Source organism: Salvia hispanica, chromosome 3 (assembly GCF_029641045.1).
Source record: "Salvia hispanica isolate PSC_SH4W2 chromosome 3, Shi_PSC_v1, whole genome shotgun sequence".
Classification (NCBI taxonomy): domain Eukaryota; kingdom Viridiplantae; phylum Streptophyta; class Magnoliopsida; order Lamiales; family Lamiaceae; genus Salvia; species Salvia hispanica.
In genome coordinates, this window is record NC_142694.1 from 30,811,929 (window position 1) to 30,834,465 (window position 22,537).

A 22,537-nucleotide genomic window follows, 5' to 3' on the forward strand; every position below is an offset into this window, starting at 1 on the left:
TTTTATTAATAAATAAATAAATACTCCTATTATTTACATTATGATGATTAAAATAAATTGAAAATTTATGTCTAAAATTAAATGGTAAGTACAATGTTTAAATTTTAATTATATATAAATGTAATATAAAAAGGTTAACACAAACAAAATTAATAATACTCCTAGGTTTTATGATATTAGGAGATGGATTAAGGTTTGTCGTAGGTAGGGATGTCAATTCAACCCGAAACCCGTAGGCTGGTCCGAACACCCCGGTAATATGAGCGGGTTATGGTTGTAATTTTATGACCCGAATACAAAACGGGCTAAACGGGTTGGCCCGAATGGGTTGGCGGGTTAAACGGGTTGACCCGAACTGGTTGCGGGTTAAGCGGGTTGGCCCGAACGGGTTGCGGGTCGGCCCGGTGGGCTGTGAGTTTTAATTATAAAATATTAAGCTTTTGGGATTTTTTTATATTTTTGAATCCTCAATCTTCATTCTACACAATTATTAGTCTTATTCAATCTCCATTCTACACTTTTTCACTCAATCCCACAATATCAGCTTTCAAGTTTCATCTCAACTGATTATTGCACCGTCCCATCATCTGCCACTAGTGACTTACCACCACCAAAGCCAATCAAGACAAAATTAAGAACTAACCCATCAAAATCTTAATATATTTATCATTTTAATAATGATTCATGTAAGATATGATTTTTAATTTTCATAAAGAATTAGTTACGAACAATGCCATAATAATGACACGAACACAAGCTTTAATTTATATTGTAGTTGATCGAGATGAAAGGCTTCTTTTAAAATATTATTGAAGAAAACTATGAAAATTTGAAGATTTTATATGATTTTAAACTAAAAAGAAAAAAAGTCTATCTAAAATTTAAAATCATTTTATAGAAGAAAAATTTGATATAAGAGATTATTTTCGAAAGCTTTTATGCCCGAATAGCCCGATAGATTAGCCCAAAACCCGACGGGTTAGGGTTGAAAATTTATGTCCCGAAAAATCCATAACCCGAATGGCCCGCACCCAAATAGCCCGGCGACCCGAATGGGTTAATCCGAACCCGAATGGATTAGCCCGATTGACATCCCTAGCCGTAGGTGATCTGATCATCTCCGGAATGAGATAGATATGAAAAAAAGATTTATCTCATTAAAAAAAATACTCCTATTATTATAAGGATTGATTGATATTGATATGGCATAATTTTGGTGGTTATTATATTAAAATAGGAAAATATGGTTATTTTTTTGTATTATAGGAATAAACTTGTATAGAGATAAAATAATAGCAATTGAATTACTTATCGAGTTATTTCATCAGGCGCATAACCCTAATTGATAGGAAACAGCCCCAAATTTCTCTCTTTTACTAAAATCACACAGCGCTAATCTTCTTCTACATCCGCTCAACCTCAAATCTGCAACTTCGAACAATTACATGATTTCCTTTTTGTAGTTTAATGTTCTGTGTTTTTTTTAATCTCAATTTTGTATCTGTGGATTGGGCGTTTCTGCTGAATATTGGTGATTGAGCTTGCATACCACTCGTTTTCCTGCAATAAGATAGAACACAAATTTTGCACATTAAGGTTAGAGTTTTAAGAGTTGGAGCTTTCTCATTATTGCAATGTAGCTCAATTTTCTAATTGCGTTGTTGTAACTCAATGCTTGTGTCGTTGTTGCATATGAATTCTGCATCACTATCTGTTGTTCATTCAGTTACTATCTAATTGCCAATAATTTGTACAAAAAATAGACTATTTTGTTCTTTATTACTGTGTGCTCCCACTAGATTCATGCTGTAATGTATGTTTCCGACAGTTTAACTAGCATGGAAGACCAGAGGAGGCGTACCATGGAAGCGCTAGAGCGCCGATTTGCTCAAGCGAAGTCGGAGGTTCAGACACAGCAACAGAAGAGCAAGAAAAGGCCAGCTGAAGATAAGAAACCAGTTTCTGTATCTGTTGAATCTTTGAATGTAGATTCACCGGCCGTTAAGCCCCTCTCTGTATCGTCATCTAAAAAAGGTTTATCTTTAATCATATGATTATAGTCTAATCTTTTTATTAGAATAAAAGCTTAGAACACATTATTAAAATATAGTAACTGATTGCAGCTTCATTATCTTTTTCCATTTTCGAATAAAGTATGTATGCATAACCAATTTGGATTTTCCTCGTTCTTTAATGTCATTAGAGTCTAAGCTTTTATATTGTGGTGGTCAAAAACTCTTAAAATTTTTAAGTGTTGTTTTTTGTGAAACTAATAGTTTCAAATTTTGCGAAATCTTTAAATGTAATGCCGTTTCAAGTTTTAGAGACTTTTGCATCTTTCTCTTGTCTAATCTCATGTGCCTTCCTGGATGCTATGCAGGCAAATTTTCTTTTCCAGGTCGTACTTTTAAAGAAGGTATTGCTCTACTAAAAATATATAGTAGCTCTCTGGATTTGACTTTGATAGAGAACTCTTAATATTAACCCCCCTATTTTACAGGTACAGAATCAAATGAGCCTGCCTACTTCAATCTTTCTCACTCTGTTCATGAAAACTTGCTACGAAGTGGTGTACAAGTAAGTCTCACATAGTCCGTCTGAGAATCTGTGTTGTCATTTGACTTGCTTTTACTAGAAATCAAGTTAATTGTGGCTTTTTCTATTTGCTCTATTGTGCAGGTTTCCGATGGTAAAGCCACAGTTAATGGGGTTTTACATGAGCTTTTCCAACATGGTGATTCAGCTAAGAAATACATGCAGGGATCCAAAAATATAAAAATCGAGAATACAATGCTTCTTGATAATTTTGTCCAGAAAAATGGCAGTTCAAGTTCTGGTCATATGAGAGCACTACAGCATGGCTCAAAACGCTCTAAAAAACATATGTCCCTAAAGCAACATAAGCGTATTGGAACATTTGATTTGCTACAAGAATTCCATAAGTAAGTTCACTATTCAGTTCTGTTTTGCCCATGCGGTCTTTATGTATTGACGCCAGTATGGTTTTAATACTTAGTTAGTATTCGAATTTGCGGCATGTTCTTTTAGTTGTAGCAATTAAGTAAAATCATGGAGTTTTTATTATTGTTTTTTAAAAAATGGTCTGGACCAAGGGAGCAACTGGAATTTTGGCTTTGCTGTGATAGTCCACAAAAATTGGGATTGCTACTTGTGTAGTGTGTACCTTAACGAATACTCCCCAAGGTAGTTCACTAGAATGATGAAGTCCCTATAAATTCAAGAATTCCCCTTGCCTTTTGGACATGATTCGGTGATTGAAGTTTGAAATATGATTTGCATAAAATATGTTTCTGTGATAGTCCAACAATAGCTGGACTTGTGAGGAAGGTGGTTGTTTTTTAGAATGTTATGTTTTTGGCTTTTCTCTTTGTTGAGTGCATTTCAAGTTATGGTTTGGTGCGTCTTCTTCAAGGGATGCATGCGTAAGTTGTAACTTGTAACTACTCCTTGGATAGATATATTTACCAGATACTTTTCTGTCAACCTTTCGTTGATTGTGATAGGAATCAGTCGTTACTTTAATTGTACTTAGCATATGATCATGAGATCATTGTCGATTACTTCTCTTGTAATATCTCAATCTTTTTGCTGACTTTTCAGCTTTGACATCTTCAAGCCTATGCATGAGAAGTGGAAAGCCTATGTGCAGAAGCTTCTTAAAATTTCTGGGTTAGTTTTTATTCTATTTTCATCTTTAGTATTGCCTTTTCTTGTAATGTATGTAAGCCTGTAGTCTTGAATGCTCTTGCAGGAAAGAACAGTTGGCTCAGTGCTTCCTTAATGCCGACCTACATGGTGCAATCATTTTAGGTTTGGAAAATTCACTCATTCCTCAACTTTTGTAAAATAAAAAATAAACTTCATGGTGAAAGTCTTACTATGCCTTGTAGTGTGACTTTAATTATCGGTGTGTGTGTAGTTGTTCAGTGTAAAACTGCAGCGTATGTTGGGTTACACGGCATCATGGTTCGAGAAACCAAAGAAACATTTGGAATTGTTACAGAGGACAACAGATTCAAAGGTAATAATTTTCTCCCATCAACTGAAAATGATGTTCTTGATCTGTTGTTTGCTTCAAATTGTTTGAGTGATGTTTTATTTTGCAGTTGTGCCCAAAAAGTTTTCTGTTTTTATGCTTGAAGCAGATTGCTGGAAGATTACACTACATGGAGATAAACTTGTATCCAGAAACTTGGTTCCATAAATATAATGAATGAATTCCATATTAGTGTTTTTTTTTTAATTTTATGTTGATTTTCAAATTTTTGTGATGAAAGAATTCCATTATTCCATATTGGAGAAGAAACAATGACAGAATAATGAAAAATCCATCATCTCCTAATCAAGTTTGATGATCTCAAACCCGATTAGCGTGTTGGAGGATCCTGTCGAGGCAGTCGCCGGCGACGTCCTGGGCCCACTTATCGAACGTCTCAAATTCTGCGATGGAGCATTCCTCTTTGCAGGTGTCGATGTCGGTGCTGAAAGCGCTGACGTCGAAGTTGGCCTTGATGAAGTCGCCGGTGGAGATGCTCTTCACCGCCTTCTTCATAGAATCCGCCGCGCTCTCGTACACCTCCTTGCAGAGCTCCAGGCAATCCCTCGCGGAGGCCACCGTCGCCGGGTCCTTGAGCTTCCCCTCCACCTCCGTCGCCACGAACTGCTCCACCTTGTTCGCGGCGGCGCTCATGTGCGCTGTCAGGTAGTGGCTGTCCATTGCCCCCTTGTTGATGATATTGTTGCTCTCAGGGGCTTCGGCGGTCTCGTCGTAGGCGGGAGCCGGGGCTGGAGAGTCAGAGGCTGCGAAAGGGGGCTCGGCGATGGAGTCAGCAGAGACGGGGAAGAAGGGATCGAGGATGGGCTCGGTGATGTCTTCGTAACCCTCGAGGTCGTCGGCCGTCATCGGCATCTCGTCGTAGGCGGGAGCAGGGGCGGGAGAGCCGAAGTCGGCGAAGGGGGGCTCCGCGATGGAGTCGACGAAGGCGGGGAAGGGGGGTTCGGCGATGGAGTCGGCGGCAGCGGCGGAGCATAGGGTAAGAAACAATGCGGCGATGGGCATGATGGATGGTGCCATGGTTTTTTCTCCTTACAGAAATGGGGATGGATATAAAATCAGTGTTTTCAGTTTTGTGAATGTGTATTTATAATATTCTTTTGGTATGGAAATTTTGGGTGGCCATGCAATATTATCGTGCTTTCTAAATTCTTTTAATGGATTATGAGGTGATTTCTTTTTATTACGAAAAAGAAAGGTTTGTTGGCGATTTCCTTTTTTAAAAAAATAAAAAAGATACTGAGATAGCATGGAAATGTTAACGTCATATTATTATTTTTTATGTATAGTCAAATTTCAATAATTTAAGGTGGACTCATTTTGTTTTATTTTTAGCCAATCAGTATCTATCACTTCTTTATCTTGTACTGGTGTCTAGAAATTGAAATATAGTAGTATAAATTAAGATGCTGGGATTTGTTTTATCCTGATTAGATGGTTTGGCTGAAATGATTTAATTGTTTCCCTAATTCTTATAATTTAGAATATTTGCTAAAATGGTTACGAGGCTATGAAGCGAACTGTACGCATTTACTAAATTCCACAGTTTGTTGAATTCCTAATTATGTACATTTGGTTTTATTTCGTCAATAGGATATTTATTGCGGATTTGAATTTTCAAACTTGAGTTATAAATTTTCCGGATTGATTTCGGAACAATAATTGGTAGATAGTATATCGGATTCGGACCATCTCATATAATTTAAACAAAATTGAAAAAAAAATGTTGACCGGCTCATATATGAAATATTTGTTCAAACATCGTTAGTTATGACATTAATAAGTGAGAATAGTTATGAGTAAACTTGAGACTTTTCATTCACATCTTATTTTCCTCCTCATTTCAAAAAGGTTGGAATTGAGAGACATGGAATTAGAACAAGCACGACTAAACACTAGTTTGTCGATAACCCTAAACCCTAAACCCTGAATTAATGGGTCAAGGGATTCGGAATGTTTAGTGGATGTAAAATCGAGACAATGGCATTATGATTAAATGGGGTAATTACATGTTTCATATAAAATGTTTTACCTTTGTTTTAATTTTATATAAAAATTATTAAGTTTACATATTTCATAAAAAAAACTTATATTAGTGTTTTAAATTATTAAAATTTTACCATTGTTCAATTAAACTGAAATTGATCTTGATTTGGTGATTGGATTCAACCATCATTTGTGTAGGCTTAACTATGATTTCATAGTCTTCCGATGGTATATATATTTAAATTTTTTGTCGTAATGTACAAATTGACATGTTTTGTATACACAAAACAAAATTAGTAGTACGACTATTTCTTAACTAAACATTAGTACTATACATTTATGATGAGAAATAAGTATAATTGCAATTTTCAATCATACAAAAATCAGTGATCCAAATTAATTAATTAATAACAAAAATTATTTGAGCCTTATATAAGAGGGGAAGTTAAAGTCATCGAAGAGTGAAACCACCAAATCGTAACAATAAAAATGAGAAAAAAACGGAGAGAAAATATAAGAAAACTGTCAACCAAAAAATCCTCAATTTTCGAAACAAAATTCTTGTTCCATTTTTCACTATCATCCTTAAATGCTTCCTCCCTTCGTTCTCATTAGATTCTTCAAATCTAGTAAATGGTTTTTATCTTAAATATTCCCTTTTAATTATTATATGAAAAACAGATAAAAACCCCATTCCAAAAATGGATTCTTCAATGAAAACTGGTTTAATGGCAGTTTTTGCCGTTTCCGGCAGCGTCGTTTTCGTCGCAATGCAAGTCCACAAACACCTCCTCTCCAAATTCATGGACAAAATCGAATTCGAAATCGGAAATTCCACAGGTTTATTCATTTTTTTTAATTTAATTAATGTGAATTTTTATTCTATTTTAGTTGATTTGTGTTTTTTTTTTTTTTTTGCAGAGACGGTGGCGAAAGTGGAGCCGAAAAAGAAGGTTCGATGGGCCGATGACGTGGTGGATTCGCCTGCGGATCGGAGGGCTTGGGAAAAGGCGGCGGAATCCGACGGTAATAACGATGAGAATTTGGAGGCGTTGCCGGAAAATTGGCAGGCTATGTATAGGGAGATTTTGCATGAAAGGCATGTATTGAATTACTAGTATTTGTTTGAAATGATGGGGAATTATGACCCATCAAATTAATATAATGTGTGGGTGTAGATGTGTTTCTTGTTTTAAGTGGTGAAATATCATTGTATGATGCTTGTGTTGTTTTGTCAGCATCTAGTTTGTAAAAAGATTTAGTTGTTCTTTGATATTTCTTTCCTTTGGTAGTCTATTTTGGGAATGTAATGCAAGTACATTGTGTATAGAAATGAAAATTGCATATTGTATATAGAGATTTATGAGTGATGTTGTGTTTTGTTTTGTTTTGTTTTGTAAATAAGTCTATCCTTTGTTTTATGTACATATATAAATTATCTTTATCCATAAAATGAGTGTCATTTGTGAACGAAATGAGTTTTAATGTGTGATTGATAAAATAAGAGCATCTTCAATGAGAGTCAGGGGGTTGAGGGTGTGTCACGCTAGTGGAGGTGTCCTAGCGAGAAGCGCCCTTCATTGCTGAGCGGCGCAGGCGTCCATTGTGAGTGTGTGTCGTGCGTGGGGTGAAAAGGGGCTGGCGTGGTTTAGTTTTCTCTATAATAGGGCGATAAGAAAAGTGATGGGGACAAAATCAATAATAATAATAATAATAATAATAATAATAATTATTATTATTATTATTATTATTATTATTAGAAATTGGTAAAATACGATAGAAATGAAAAATAGGTGAAGATGGAGACATAAAGAGAAAAATTAAGGAGAAAGTTTTTATGAGACTGGACCGGGTGTGTGCATAATAATGCACTCCCAATAACATATAGAATTAGTAATCATTCATAATATATTTTAAATATTGATTATCATAAAATATCTATCACGTGTACATTTTTTAAGTCCACAACAAATAACTTAATATACAAGCCACTAACTAGATAAATAATTATGAACATGATACATTAAAAAATGATTTTCATACTCCCTCCGTTCTATAGTAATAGAGGTATTTTTTTTGGTACGGAGATTAAGAAAAGTTATGTTAGATGAGTTAAGTGAAGAGAGAATAAAGTGGAAAATAAAAAAAGTAGAGAGATGAAGAGAGAAAAAGGTAAGAGAGAATAAAGTAGGTATGGAAAAATGTGTTGACTTTTACTAAAAAAAAGAAATTACTATATTACTATGGAACGGATTGATTAATAAAGAATAAATATAAAATGAAGTACCAATATATGGAGTATTTTTAAAAAATCCGACGGGATTTAATATATGCTCTTTCAAACACGAATTAAACTTAATTCTATAGTATCAAAGCATGGTAAAAAGATCCACTTCCTCATTATTTAGATGAAATTTTTTACCTTGTCGAATTGTAACCACCAAATAGCTATTATGATTGTCACGAGCCGATTCATTCAATTGTCCAATCACAAGTCCTCTATTTTTCACATGAATCCAACCCCAAGCATCTCTCCTACATATTTTGTCCATTTATTTCTATTTTCTTATATTGTTTACCTTCTCAACTTATAAGTATTTGAACAACTAATAAACTTCACAATATGTAAATTGTCACTGCATTTGGGGATTTAACTTTTTATGGTTTAGTAACCAATTTGTAGCTTTTTTATATATGCATGTGTATTATCCTGCGGACAAAAGCTTTATCACAAAAAGTAATATACTAATAATATCATCTTCATATATATATCTGGTCAATTATAATCCAAAAAAGTAGAAAGAAAATTGATGGTAAGCAACAGGAGAACCTCACCTTCAATAATTATTTCTATAAGAATCTCAGTTCTCAACCACTCTCATTTCCATTCATCTCTCTCCTCTCACTATTCCCAGGTAGTATTTTTATTTCTCATCATAAAAATCTGTGTCACACCATTTCAAAACCATCCTATTATCAGACCGTCTGACACAAGACTCTCGCGAAAAAAACTATTTAAATAATGGTTTAACCCCGCAGGTTAATTAGGTGTCCTCCCCAACGATGACGAGGCAGCAGAAGCAGATCGCTCTGCGCCCCTCGTCATCGTTGGTGGCGCGGCGTCAGCCGCTCCTGGAGGCCTACGCGCCGCAGGACCGGCTGACGGCGCGTCTGGCGGAGGTCGTGGGCGGCACCACGGCGGAGTGCGCGGCGGTGTGCTGCTGCTGCCCCTGCGGCCTCGTCAACCTCCTCGTGCTCGCCGTGTGCAAGGTGCCCGCGGGGCTCTGCCGCAAGGCGCTGCGCCGGCGCAGGCTCGTGAAGATGGGGCTGCGGCCGGCGGCGGCGGCCAAGTGCACGTGCGACGAGAAGGACTTTGAGATTCGGCCCGTCCCCGTCCCAGCCCCTGACTTGTTCGAGTCGGGGCCCGAGAGCATGGAGGTGATCGAGCTCGATAAGGAGATGTTCGCTCGGTTTTATGCTGGAGGATTCTGGCGGAGCTCGTCTGTCAGAATGTGATTTCTGCCTAGTGCTCGGAACGGTGGTCTTGCAACATCGGTTCTATTTTATTTATGCGACATATATAATGTGGGATACGTGTGTTACTATGAAATAAAATGGATCCCAACTTAATTGAGATATGCATCTATAATTTGCCTTTGTTTCGTTTTTTTTTAATCTAATTTTGTTAGTTGATCAGTTTTATCATGTGTGGTAATTAAGTTGTTTTTGTTTATTGTGTATCCAATTTTCTAATGTTTTATGTGTTGGGTAACACTGTCATCAAGCAATAATTACAAAACATACTAAAAAACAAGAATTTTCATTATTATAATTCTATATACTACAAACTAACGAGCTGGAATGATCAAGTCAAATACCAAAATAAAAATATTTATATCAACTCTGTCGTCAAGCAATAATGACAAAACATACTTAAAACGAGAAATATCATTATAGTAAATCTCTAAATAAACTAGCATCACCAAATTAAGTCAGAGTGAGTGTATAATTAAGTGCAGCTTAATTAATATAAAACTCAAATGACAAGAATTTGTTTGAAATTGAAAAATTAACAACCAGGTTAAAGTTGAGTGTGATGTTACCAATATTGCAGATTAAAATAGCATTTGTGTTTGCATTCAACATAAAACTCATATCTTTAAACCTAATTAACCCTTATAAGTGATCAATATATCATTTGAAAAAGTAAGAAGAAAAAATAGAGACTTGCTATAAAACTAGCAAGACGACGAAGAAGAGAAAGCGACTGACAAGCTGAAGTTTAGGGGCCACAAACAAATGCATGGTCACCATCAAATATTGAGTAGTTCCAATCCATACTTTGATGCCAAAATTTTGTCATCAAATTTTATTTTCAACTAGTACTTCGTATTTCTTTTGATCAACATACTCCCAATATAAGTTCAATTATCTAAATATATTGGACGTGTTGTGTATTCAATCATACTAATTGCATAAACTTTTCTCTCCTCTTTCCTCTCTTTCTGCGGTTGTAAATGATTGGACACGTAACTAAATTGGTTGGACTCGGGTTAAAGACGTATAATCGATTCGGTTCATAAATTGTGGAGAACCGGCAGATTTAGAGAACCCCGAATGGCCTAAATGGTCTATTTTTCCTTAATGTCGGCCGGAAAATGTCATGGATGTCCTTCTCAATCTGCGAAAAAAGAAACAAGTAGACATTAAACGGAATTATTTTTAGATTTTGTATAATAAAAACTTACTGCTACGTTTTTCCCACAACCGCGACGATTTGTAGGTTTGTATTTTACTTTAATTTTTTTCTCTTAAAGGGACACCCAATTGAGAGTAGCAAGAAAAAAATTAGGGTTTTACTAAAAAAATTATATTAGAGCATATTGCATTTAGTTTAGAGTGATAATAAATAACCAAATTTTATACAATCAAAATAAGTCATATTAATAATTTGATGTATTAATTATACATTAAAATAATAAATGTGGTGAGTGGACAAGTTAAAAAGACTTATTAGCCTTTAACCTCATTTTTTATTTATATTTGAATTTCCTTTCTATTGTTTTTAAAATTTGAATTAAAGAATGCACTAATTATATTTATGGTTCCAAAAAAGTAAAAAAATTATACACAAATTATAAATATATGACCACAATATAATGCACTTTTCATATACTATATATGCATCCATATATTTTAATTAAATGCATAAATAAACCTTTTTCTGAAAAAAATAAACTAGTTTTTGGTTGGACAAAATTTGGTCACATAGATTTGTTGTTTAGTTTATACTCATATGATAATGCCCCTCAAAATTAAGATATGTCGTATTTCATGTACTCCCTCCGTCCCACTCAAGATGGTCACATTCTTGAGTGGCAAGGGATTTTAGGAAGTGTTATTAGGTGGAATAAAGTAGAGAGGAAAAATGTAGTTGAATAATTTAATGAGGAGAGATGAGAGAGGGGGTGATTTCCAAAAATGAAAAATGACCATCTTGATTGGGACAAACAAAAAAAAAGGTGGTCATCTTTAATGGGACGGAGGGAGTAAAAAATAAGAGAAGTGAAATCATTTATCGAACAAATCATGAAATTTCGTCATTAATCTATACTACTAAAAGGGAGAGTTGGATAGAAAGTCAATATTGCCATTTTTGGAGGGAAAATATAAAGCTATTTTGTTTATTCATTTTGATAAATGACAACCATTAGATAGAAAATTGGTCCAATTACATGATACCTTCCCAATCAAGATTTGAAACAATTATAATAGTATGTATTTTTAAAATTAAATTTGTTTTAATTCAATAACTGATTCATTAAATTTTTTTATAATCCTTTAGATATTAAAAATTATCGTATACAATATTAAAACTAAATTTATTATTTATATTTAATATTACCTATATAGTATGTAAATATATTTATATTTAAATTTTGTGTACATAATTATGGAAGAAGATGAAATTATATATATTTAAAATTAAATATAACTTATTAAGTTTGTATAAAATTAAATATAACTTATTAAGTTTGTATAACTTCTTAATATAAATAGTACTGTAAATTATCACATTATTCAATACATCCAAGATGCATAAAATATTATCTTTATTTTAAGTGATAATTTACTTTTTATACCTATATGTGGCAAGAAGTAAGAAATTTATTCTTTCTAATATTAAAAATTCATATAGTCTTTGGCCATATATATCAAGTTATGCTATGGTCTGAAGTTAAACAGAAGAAAAAAATAATCAACTAAAGTGTGATTGTTAGATAATACAATTTTTTTAACTTGACTTCTCAAAGAAGTTTTAAATTTTTATGATTTAAATTATTCATATATTTAATGTGGATATGTTTGATATTCCAGAAAATTTTCCATTAATTTTTTTTGATTAAGCTATTAAATTTAATTTAACTTTTATTTGGATTAATAACTACCATAGCACTATCAATAAATATTTTTACTCAAACATATTTTCTTTATTTGTATATCTTATTCTAATTAAGTCATATTCTTTGAACATAGTTACACATCTTCTTTTTGTCATTAATTTTTATTGTTTTTACTCCATTTAAATTATAAATTAAAATTATATAGATATTTCATTCATTAGGGAATAGTAAATTCTTCATTTAGAGTTAGACAAGATAAATATATTTTTATTTTTTTAAATCTTCATATTGAGTAGAATTTATATAGTCTATATATTTATTATATTTTGTATTCGTTATTTGAAGTTATTTGAAATGTCACGTGCATAGCACAAGTTGCGTATAAAAAGAAGTTGTATTTATTAAATTTGTGGAAAATGAAGAGGAAAAAGGTCAGGTGGATGGAAGAGAGAAAGTGGGATCTTTTGCGGTGGGTTCTACTGTACTGAGTGTCTATCTCTCAGCTGACAAATAATCACATGGTCACCAATACAAAGGACATCGACATGACGCACCAATGCCATCTTTACGCTATAATCCAATCAACAATCAATCCTTTTTCTATTTTTTCTGTTATGTTTTCAAATCCAAAGTACTTCTTGTTTTGTAATCTTAATAACTGAAGGTGTCACAGTTTGTTCAAGAATCGATGGGTGTATCACGGTGATCCGTATTAAGATTAAAAGAGAAATCGATCCCTTAATTATACTTCCTTCGTCTCATTAAATATGGAACATTTGTTTTTCGATACAAGATTTTATATACTGTTATTTTGTGAGTTAATGAAAAGATAAAGAGATTGGAAAAATTAGATATTTTTTTTATTTTATTTTAAAAAACGGTTCGTTTTTAATGGGATACTCTTACAAAAAATGTTTCATTTTTAATAAGATAGAAGGAGTAGTAGTGATACAAAAGTGAAATTCATAAATTACCTATGTGAAATCCCTAATTTTTTTCCCACTAGTTCATCGGTAACTCATGAGGGTCGTCATCGTGTTCTTGTAAATTGTGTTGTTATAGGTTCGAATCAACGCCCCATTACCAATCTTATATGAGGTTGATCTGGTTCCCCGCCATTTGGATCTCGTTTCAAGTACATGTGGATCTTACAAAAGGTGCATGTAGTATTTATAAAAGAAAATTAAAAAAATCAGTTCAAGCAACCATCTCAGGGACTAAGCACTCCCAAGGTTGAAATCGCGTGGATGACCTAATTAGACGCCAAGTATATTATTATCCACTAGCCACTAGGTATTGACCTTATTCTAGGATATTATTATGCAGTTTTAAACTTTTGTTTGTTTCTTCTTGTAATGTTAGATACTCCATGAGAGAAAATGGATAACTTTAGTAGGCAGTAGTCTATGATTTTGCGACATTGGACATGGACCAAAAGTTGATCACAATGTATGCAATATTCATACCATCATTTTAAGGGATTATATATTCTATTTAATTCGGTTTTGAAGTTGGACAGATCATTTATGTTGGCCCCCTCGGTAGTGGAAATTTTACACTCACTAGTCAAGATTGTAGTGAAAATTACAATTCTCAAATCAAAATAACTAGTATCTTGTTTAATTATTAAGGTAGGACACTGAACACATTGTTTTCATACGAACAGAGAAAAATGTAACGACTCATACTGAATTATAATTTTAATAATAATAACTATAATGATAACCTTTATTATACTAATAATTAATGATTTATTATTATTTTGTTATTAATTAATACTAACATATTAAACATTTTTAGTGTGACTTTAAAATTTATGAATGATAGTACGTGATTATTATAACTACTATCACCCATGTGCGATGCACGATCCATTTTCTTTTATTTAAACTTATTTTATTAATTCATAAAAATATTATTATATGAAATCTGAAATCATAAATATATAAAGTAAAAATTAATTATTAAAAAACAAAAAATCAAATAAAAAAAATAACACACAAATATATTGATTGGTGATTTGGGCAAAAATATACATACACATTATTATTAACATTATGATAGTTTTAATTAAATTATTTATATCTATTTTATGATTAGTCAATTAAATCATAATCTTAATTGATTTTTGGTTCATCTCATAAGTTATAAAAGTAGGTAATTAAGTCGCCACATTTATACATTTCTCAATCCCATCACATGTTTCACCAATTTGTTGCGATAAAATTTTGATGAAATTTTATATTTAATTTATTATTCCACTATAATATTATTCGTGTATTTGTTAGTATATTGGATTTGCATATTAATAATTTTACATTTAAATCTTTGTAAACCACATTCCAAGACTAATTAAGAGCCACTACTCCCACTAAAATAAAACATCCATTGGTCCACTTCCAATTGTAATCAATAGCCACTACTCCAAATAAAACTCCTATAATTCACTTCCATCAATTATTACATGAATTAAAAACTGTTTTATTTTGTTGAATTTAATAAATTATTCATAGTGACATTTTTGTTATTTTTCTTTAAAAGCAGCTTTTCCTTTGTAAAACTAAAGAGTGATGGATGTAATCAAAGATGGGCATTCACAATATCAACTTTAATTAAACTGAGAGGTAACAACTTTAGTAGAGTTCACCAATTCTTTTTTCTTCAGTCCAGCCTCTCTAGCTTGAAGTTCATGTTCTCTCTTTTTTAATTCCTACAGAGGTTTACAGAAGGGTAAAGAAAGCCTCAATCAGCATCTCCTTATAAATTCTTTAAAAATTAAAAAGATTGTATCAAACACTCATATTGGTATACCATGGAACCACCAAGAGGAATATCAACTGTAGCCCCACGATTGTAGTCAGCAAGTTCATGAGGAAGAGGTGAAAGCTTTGAGTTTGCATATGAGTTCTGATAATCTCAGATAGCAAATTCTATGTTAGCAAAAAGAAACAAAAATATTGTAACAGCAACAGTAAGTTATAAGCACAAACTCAGAGCTATGAAGTTGGGATTTTACCAGTAAAGGAGGCAGGCCGCAATGCACGGCACTCCATTCCTAGTGAACTTGTCAAGACATTTGTGCTTATAACTTAAACATCAAACAACACAATCAAATGTTTGATGTTTCTAGAATGAAATCATTCCTCGCTCTCAGTCCATCCATCTCCAATTCCGTCACCGCCGAACCTTTTTTCAACCTCTACATCGCTCAAGACCCATGATTAGCCCCTCCAATCTAAACTAAGAACTCTTTTAAATACTTCCGGCAGCAGCAGTAACATAATTCAATAGCTTAGTGGGTAAGTGGCAATGAATGTCATTAGTGGGTAGTTAATCATTTAGGTTACATAACACGTATTAAAATTTAATAATATAGTAGTAAATATATTAAAAAAATATTTTTATATTAATAATGGCATTCATGTAATTATTCCTAAAACTCCCTTTTTATATATTTGTAGATTATAAAGCCAGTGGATAAATGACCAGCTTCGAACAAGAAATATTATTTGGTTCGGTCGTGAATCATTGACCGATTGAATCAATTTTCTAAATTATTACTAACATTTTTAGAAAATTGTTTGTAGATTGATGTCTTGACCCATGCCATGCCATGAAATCACGTATCTTGAAACTAATCAATCACTAGAAGAAATGGTGAGTTATCGAAGTTGAGGTTTCATGATTAAAGAAAACAATGATTTATTGGAGAAAATTGAATCATATCGATGAAAACAATAAATTATTGGATTTGAAGCATTCGTTTTGGTTAGATGGAGTTGAAGAAATTGAATAATATTGATATACGAAGATATGGGTATGGTGATTCCTCGCCTTAGTAAGATTTGTTTTTCATAATCTGGATTTTCGCATTTGTCCCTAATAAAAAATAGAGATATTCGTATATTGTTGTGACAAATTATTTTTAGAATTGGGCGATGTATTTCCATATTCATTGGCCCATTTGAGTTGGGCTGAAGTGAATATGCATTGCTAGTTAGTATAACACTTTATAGAATGAATCATAAAAGAAAAAATTATTCTAGTAATACAATATATCAAAATCATTTATTTTATTGGATACAGAATACCTAAAATAAGACCAAAAAAAAAAAAAGAGTCATCCATTGTTATCGAATATCCCATTGATTATTATAAATATTTTATCACTAATCAAACGTTTTAGACTAAAGTTTCAATTGAATTATTGAATTTGGCACCAAATCCAAACCCACCATTAATACTTCACATTTAATTTTATTTAATTTAATAACCATTTTCCCTTGTCTGCAATTAATAATTTACTAATTTATTCATTAATACACGATTTCGTCACATCTCTCTGTTTCTCTCTCCTCCTTTGTCTCTCGAGGTTTCCCTGAATGACCTCTGCGTTAATTTTCATATTTGGAGGGAAATCTGCTTTCAACTTTTGCGGAATTTTATGAGATTGTTCTCCTGTTTTTGACAACCGTCTGTTGATTCTTCTCTTTTTTGTTTCTGGAAAATTTCTCTATATTATGGAGGTAAATGATTAATTTGCTCGATTATTTTGGGAAAATTGATAGTGCGCGTATTTGTACGATCGGATAGTGAATGTATGATGCTCGATCATCCAATTACAGTGGTTGTTGAAGAATTTCGGCTAGTTTTTCATGATTTATGATACGTTTCATTGTTAATTCATTGAATTTTGGTCACGCCTCTGATGCAATCACATAATTCGATTGTTGCCTGATTATTGATTGTTTTTTTGGGGATAGGTATGGAGGATATGCCCTAACATTTGTGCGTGTGTTTTAGTTATGAAGGAAAAAACGGTCTATTGTTAGTGATGTGATAAATGAATCGACTCCAATGCATTTTGCTCTCTGATTTGTTTGTGTTTTTAGGGTAAAGTTTCGGGGATGGATGAGGCTAAGAAGGCGGAGGCTCACATGACCTCAGCTGCGGCTTTTGTCGAGGGAGGGATACAGGAGTCTTGTGATGATGCTTGTAGCATATGCCTCGATGGGTTTACCGATAGTGATCCTATGACGGTATAGTGTTGATGTGGTATTCACATTTGCATATCCGTTGTTGCTATTTGTGAATCTGTTTGATAATCTTATGCAGGTGACAAGTTGCAAGCATGAGTTCCATCTTCAGTGCATTCTTGAATGGTATGTATCACTCCGTTTGAATTTGCAGCTCATGCTTTGTCTCAATCTTTAGGATTGTTCTAGTTCTAGTTGCTACTTCATGCTCAACGTAACATCGTTTATTTGGTATTTCATGTTTCACTTAAGATGTCAAAATGAATTATACTAATAACTTTATATAGACTGCCTAAGTCTATTGTACTTATAAGTTATAACTAACACTTATGACTACCAATGCTGTGGCCCTTACTTCGATTTGGTGGTAGTACCAAAATGTTTGTATGTTAATTTTGGCACTAACCTACATCCTCTGTTTGTTGAGAACTTAAGAGAAAAAGTTATTATAGCAGGTAGAAGATGGTCTAGATAGATTTTAGAAGCTCTTAGGTAATTCATTATGAGACACTGCCTCAATTGCTGTCTTTGTTGTATCTGAAACCCATCCCAATCACACAGGGGTAGCAAATGAGTACTGAACTTGCTGATCTGGTTCGCAAATTTTCTAGTCGTAGTCTTTCATTACCAGTAATTATACTCTACCAGAGCTGATTGACTATCATCCAACAATGGTTTCCATTCTATATTTCATTTAATTTTAAATTTAGCTTCAAGCTCAACAATAATTTTACAACAGTTGAAAATGCTGTTATGTACTTGCAATTCTATGGGTCTAATTAGTTTGTACGTTTTTGTTAGCTAAATCTTGTATAATCTAAACTAAAACAAAGTATGGTGAGGCCAAAAGTTAGGAAGCCTGGTGATAAAGTTATTTTGGTAGTGTTTGAGGAAGACTGAAATATACACTCATCCTTCCTTCTATTGGTGGAGTAGGTGCCAAAGAAGCTCCAATTGTCCAATGTGCTGGCAAAGTGTTAGTCTGAAGGATCCTGCAAAGTATGTTTCTGAAGTTTACCTTCTATTGGTTTAAATTCAATCCTCTTGTTCAGTTCTGTTGTTTCTTGATTTGGGTTGATGTACCTTCTATTTTATGGCAGTCAAGAATTACTTGAGGCTGTAGAACGTGAAAGAAGTTTTAGGCTCACTCCGTCAAGGAATACAAGAATATTTCGTCATCCTACTCTCGGAGATTTTGAATTGCAGCATGTACGCTATCAATATTTGTGTTAACTTTGAAAATTACTCCAGTACCCCTGCTATTTAATGTTGTGTTAGTGTTTCACAACTCTTCTGGCCAAATGCAGTTACCAGCTGGAATTAATGATGCTGAACTTCAGGAGCGGATTATCCAACATTTGGCAGCTGCTGCTGCAATTGGTAGAACTCACCGAGTTTCTCGGAGGGATGGCTCAAGGAGCCGTTCTTCTGCTCATGCCCGTCCACAGTTTGTTGTATACTCAGGTCATCCTCCTGGGTCTTCTGCTGGTTCTGGTGGAGAAGGAACTGAGCCAATTGCAGCACCTGAAACTAACCCATCAGTATCAGTTGCATCCATAAATAACATAGGAAGCAATCAAAATTCGGCTGTATTATCCAGACCTTTAGTGGTGCCAACCTCTTCCCCAGGATCATCAAATGATAATAGGTACTACTACTACTATAAATGGTTTCTATCTATTATATGGCGATCATTCCAAATGATTTTTTATATCAACTTTCAACTCAGTTTATGTATGTCCACTTAGTAACTATGCAAGCCAGTCGTCCTTGCCAAATCAAGACAGAGCTGGACCATCTGAGTCACCATCCATTTCAAATTCCTGGAAGTCTCGATTCAGTTCTATGTCAATGAAGTATGAGTTGGTTTTAATTTTAATCATTATTTAATCTTCTTCTTGTGCTTAGTTATTTATGGTTTAAGCCTTCTGAGTTCTGAGTGTTGTCAATTCAATTATTTTTAGATACAAGGAGTCCATTTCAAATAGTACAAAGGAATGGAAAGAGAAGCTGTTTTCTCGTAGCTCCTCCATGGCAGATATTGGTTCGGAAGTCAGGAAGGAGGTGAATGCTACTGTATCCCGCATGATGGAACGTCTCGAAAGTAGAGATGATGATAGTCACGTGCCAGAAATAAATAGTGCAGAAAGTTCTTCGGGCGCTGGACCAAGCAACAACAGTAGGGATACTCCCAGTGAAACGTCGTTGAATGGAAAAAACTCTGCTTCCGTTGCTGCAAGTTCAGTATCAAGTTAAGTTTATAATATTGCTAAGGGGCGTCCATCCTCAGCATTTCATCTTTGAAGGTGAGTTGTTGAGTTGCCAGATGAGTAATCTTTATCTTTTGATATTTGGTTACTTTTTTCGATTATCGTTCTTTTCCTTGGCAATCCAGGTATATGATCCAAATATGACATGCCGAGGATGAGATGGTGAATGGTACTCATTGTTCGATCCACAAACAGAAACAGGAAAGGAAAGCAACTTGTTAAGCTTTGTTTACCATAAAATCTTTATCTGAACATAAATGTTGCAATGTGAGTTTGGGAGAGAGATTTTGGCAGAGATAGTGTAGTGGATGCTTTGCTTTCTTATTTCTCCATTTGAATTGATGCATGGAACTTGCAACACTCACCCTATCTATGTAAGTGTTATAAATGTTGTTCAATTGGATAGATGGAGCTCGATTATAATCTCGGGACGTTGTCATATATGATTAGTCTCGACTTGTGAGCCTGTGTTTTTCCTCTATACCAGAATTAGTGAAAACACTATTTGTCGGTTGGTGGTATTTCATAAAAAAAATGAAAGCACTATTTGTATTTATTTATCATGTCCCAGTACCATAATGAATTAGTAAATGAATAGATTAAAACTGAATATTTGGAAATGATATGTGTAATATAAAGTTGATTATGGAACATGTTTTATGATCTTGGGCTCCTTTCCGTACTAAGTGGGTCTATTTGTGTGGGTTGGGCCTATAGAGGTAGTACAAAGTAGATCCATTCACATGCATAAATATCTATTGATGGCTTTTAAATTAAACTTTTCTTTTTTATATAAAAAAAATGAAGTTTAAGCGTTCTTGAAGATCGAACTAAGACATCAGTAGAACGGATGACACAACAAAGAACGAACCAACAAGAAGGGAAGAGCAAATTAAGCTTTTACTAAACATAATTATTTATTTAAATTGTATTTATAACTTATAAGTAGTTATGATTTTTTTTGGAAAAAAAATTCTTTTATCATCACAATTGAATTTGAATGATTTTTATTAAAACAAGCTCACCAACTCTCACAAATGAAAGAAAATTCAAGTTGTATTCAAATTGAGAATTAATTTGATTTGAGAGGATTTGGCTGATGGATTTCAATTTCAAATGAGAACATAAAGAAAATTCCAGAAAAATACTTTTAAAAAAGTGTATTAATATGGCATTCAATTCCAACTTTCAAAATACTTCAGTTCATAAGTTTGGAGTCCAACATTCTTTGAATTCAAATGGAAATGCCATCAAAATTATAAGTCCAAATGCTTAGTGAAAAGCACTTGACTAATTTTAGCTTTTACTATTTCAAACTTTCTTTTAAATTTTTATTTGAATGATCTTAGATTAAATAATCAAGCCACATTACTAACTATATTTACTTTATTACTCAAATTAAAAAGTTTTACTAATATCAAGAAAAAACAACATATTCCCTACACAATCAATAAAGAGAGTGAATTTATATTATACTGTAATATAATTCAAGCAATATAACTCGTGAAAAATAAGATCTAATTATTATTAAACTCCATGGGATTGGAATAATTATATTGATGGTCCACATGTGCATTAATGTACATGTTTCTTTATACATATAATTGAATTTTATATATCAAAATATGAAATGAAGATGATTTGAACCCCATTCGGCACCGACAGCCTCGAGCTATACTTTTATGAAAAATTTGATCACCAAATCTTATATTGTGGTTCATATTTCGTCACCAAATCTTATATTGTATTTGTAGTATTAATTGCAATAGGGCATCATTGAGCAATCAAGTCTCTCGAGTCGTCCCTCTAGAAAATAATTATATTAATCAAAATTAAAATGCTAGAAAACTTTTTTTAACTAACAAAGTATAATTGACAAATAATTTGAAAAGGTTAAGCTCATATTAAAAAAACAAATCTATTTTAAATATAACCTAATTTAGCAGTTTGTAGGAGGCTACATTTATATAAATAAAACACAAAAAACTGTCGGTCGTCATGCCAATAAAAAATAATTTGAGGAGGCAACATATAGTTGATTATGACTTGGAGATGTAATGATGACACGATAAATAAAAAAATGAAGTGATTATATATTTTGTAGAGAATGATTATTTAGTTTCGATTGTATAAATATATTTGCTATCATATTATATATGTTATGAAAAGTTGGAATAGAAGTACTAAAATAAAAAAGTTAAAATTTTTATCTTTCCTAGTAATTTAGTTAAGATCCTAACATATATACTTCCATAAATATTTCATTTCTCAATGACTTTGTCACTGTTAAGCTACTAAAGTCTAAAACTCCGGATTAATTACTCTCCCGTGACAAGCATTATTTGATCAATAACAATTTAAAAATAAATGAATGACCAAACAACCACTTTCTTTCATTGACCATAAACAATTCTATAATATGACACAAAAATCAAATATACATTATTAATTTATAGCCAAAATGGCTTTTAGATACAAACAAAATTCAATTGATGAAGAGAAAAAATTATATAAATAAACTATTTAAAGTATTAATGTGAGTGAAGATCTTACAATTAGGAGAGAAGTCCTTATTAAATGTGAATGTCGCACCAACCAATCTCTATGTACACGCACCAAAACAAAGCCATAATTATAAGATTACATTTTATATTACGAATTATATATTAGTAGTCTTTGTTATTCAAAGATAAAAATATTGTAGGCATGGTCAAGAACAGTACAAAATGTAACCACTTTATTTTATGTAATTTAGTATGTATATTT

At 32.9% G+C, this 22,537-nt stretch overlaps 5 protein-coding genes across 6 annotated transcripts; 4 read left to right on the forward strand and 1 right to left on the reverse strand.

The window, feature by feature from the left end:
- The first annotated feature begins 1,306 nt into the window (after positions 1-1,306).
- Positions 1,307-5,205, forward strand: LOC125216257 (ribonuclease MRP protein subunit POP4). Of its 2 annotated transcripts, XM_048117919.2 has the most exons (10): positions 1,307-1,596; positions 1,829-2,034; positions 2,381-2,416; positions 2,501-2,577; positions 2,680-2,942; positions 3,622-3,690; positions 3,773-3,831; positions 3,941-4,042; positions 4,128-4,201; positions 4,325-5,205. In XM_048117919.2, exons 2-10 carry the CDS (start codon positions 1,839-1,841, stop codon positions 4,331-4,333), a joined length of 885 nt encoding a protein of 294 aa, XP_047973876.1. In that variant the 5' UTR covers positions 1,307-1,596; positions 1,829-1,838; the 3' UTR covers positions 4,334-5,205. The 2 variants fall into 2 exon arrangements, with proteins under 2 accessions (XP_047973876.1, XP_047973875.1); XM_048117918.2 differs by having other exon boundaries at positions 1,308-1,596; positions 4,128-5,205.
- Positions 4,200-5,095, reverse strand: LOC125209752 (uncharacterized). Its single transcript, XM_048109335.2, has one exon. It carries the CDS (start codon positions 5,093-5,095, stop codon positions 4,379-4,381), a length of 717 nt encoding a protein of 238 aa, XP_047965292.1. The 3' UTR covers positions 4,200-4,378.
- Positions 5,206-6,556: 1,351 nt separating the features above from the next.
- On the forward strand, positions 6,557-7,418 carry LOC125211479 (uncharacterized). The gene is made up of 2 exons (XM_048111296.2): positions 6,557-6,901; positions 6,983-7,418. Exons 1-2 carry the CDS (start codon positions 6,763-6,765, stop codon positions 7,177-7,179), a joined length of 336 nt encoding a protein of 111 aa, XP_047967253.1. The 5' UTR covers positions 6,557-6,762; the 3' UTR covers positions 7,180-7,418.
- Positions 7,419-8,929: 1,511 nt separating this feature from the next.
- Positions 8,930-9,703, forward strand: LOC125216434 (uncharacterized). The gene has a single exon (XM_089067850.1). The coding sequence runs from the start codon at positions 9,125-9,127 to the stop codon at positions 9,575-9,577; it is 453 nt and encodes a 150-aa protein (XP_088923976.1). The 5' UTR covers positions 8,930-9,124; the 3' UTR covers positions 9,578-9,703.
- Positions 9,704-16,777: 7,074 nt separating this feature from the next.
- Positions 16,778-20,212, forward strand: LOC125210970 (E3 ubiquitin-protein ligase RHF2A-like). Its single transcript, XM_048110632.2, has 9 exons — positions 16,778-16,991; positions 17,358-17,504; positions 17,581-17,627; positions 18,438-18,500; positions 18,602-18,710; positions 18,809-19,149; positions 19,250-19,357; positions 19,466-19,807; positions 19,897-20,212. Exons 1-8 carry the CDS (start codon positions 16,986-16,988, stop codon positions 19,755-19,757), a joined length of 1,113 nt encoding a protein of 370 aa, XP_047966589.1. The 5' UTR covers positions 16,778-16,985; the 3' UTR covers positions 19,758-19,807; positions 19,897-20,212.
- Positions 20,213-22,537: the final 2,325 nt, after the last annotated feature.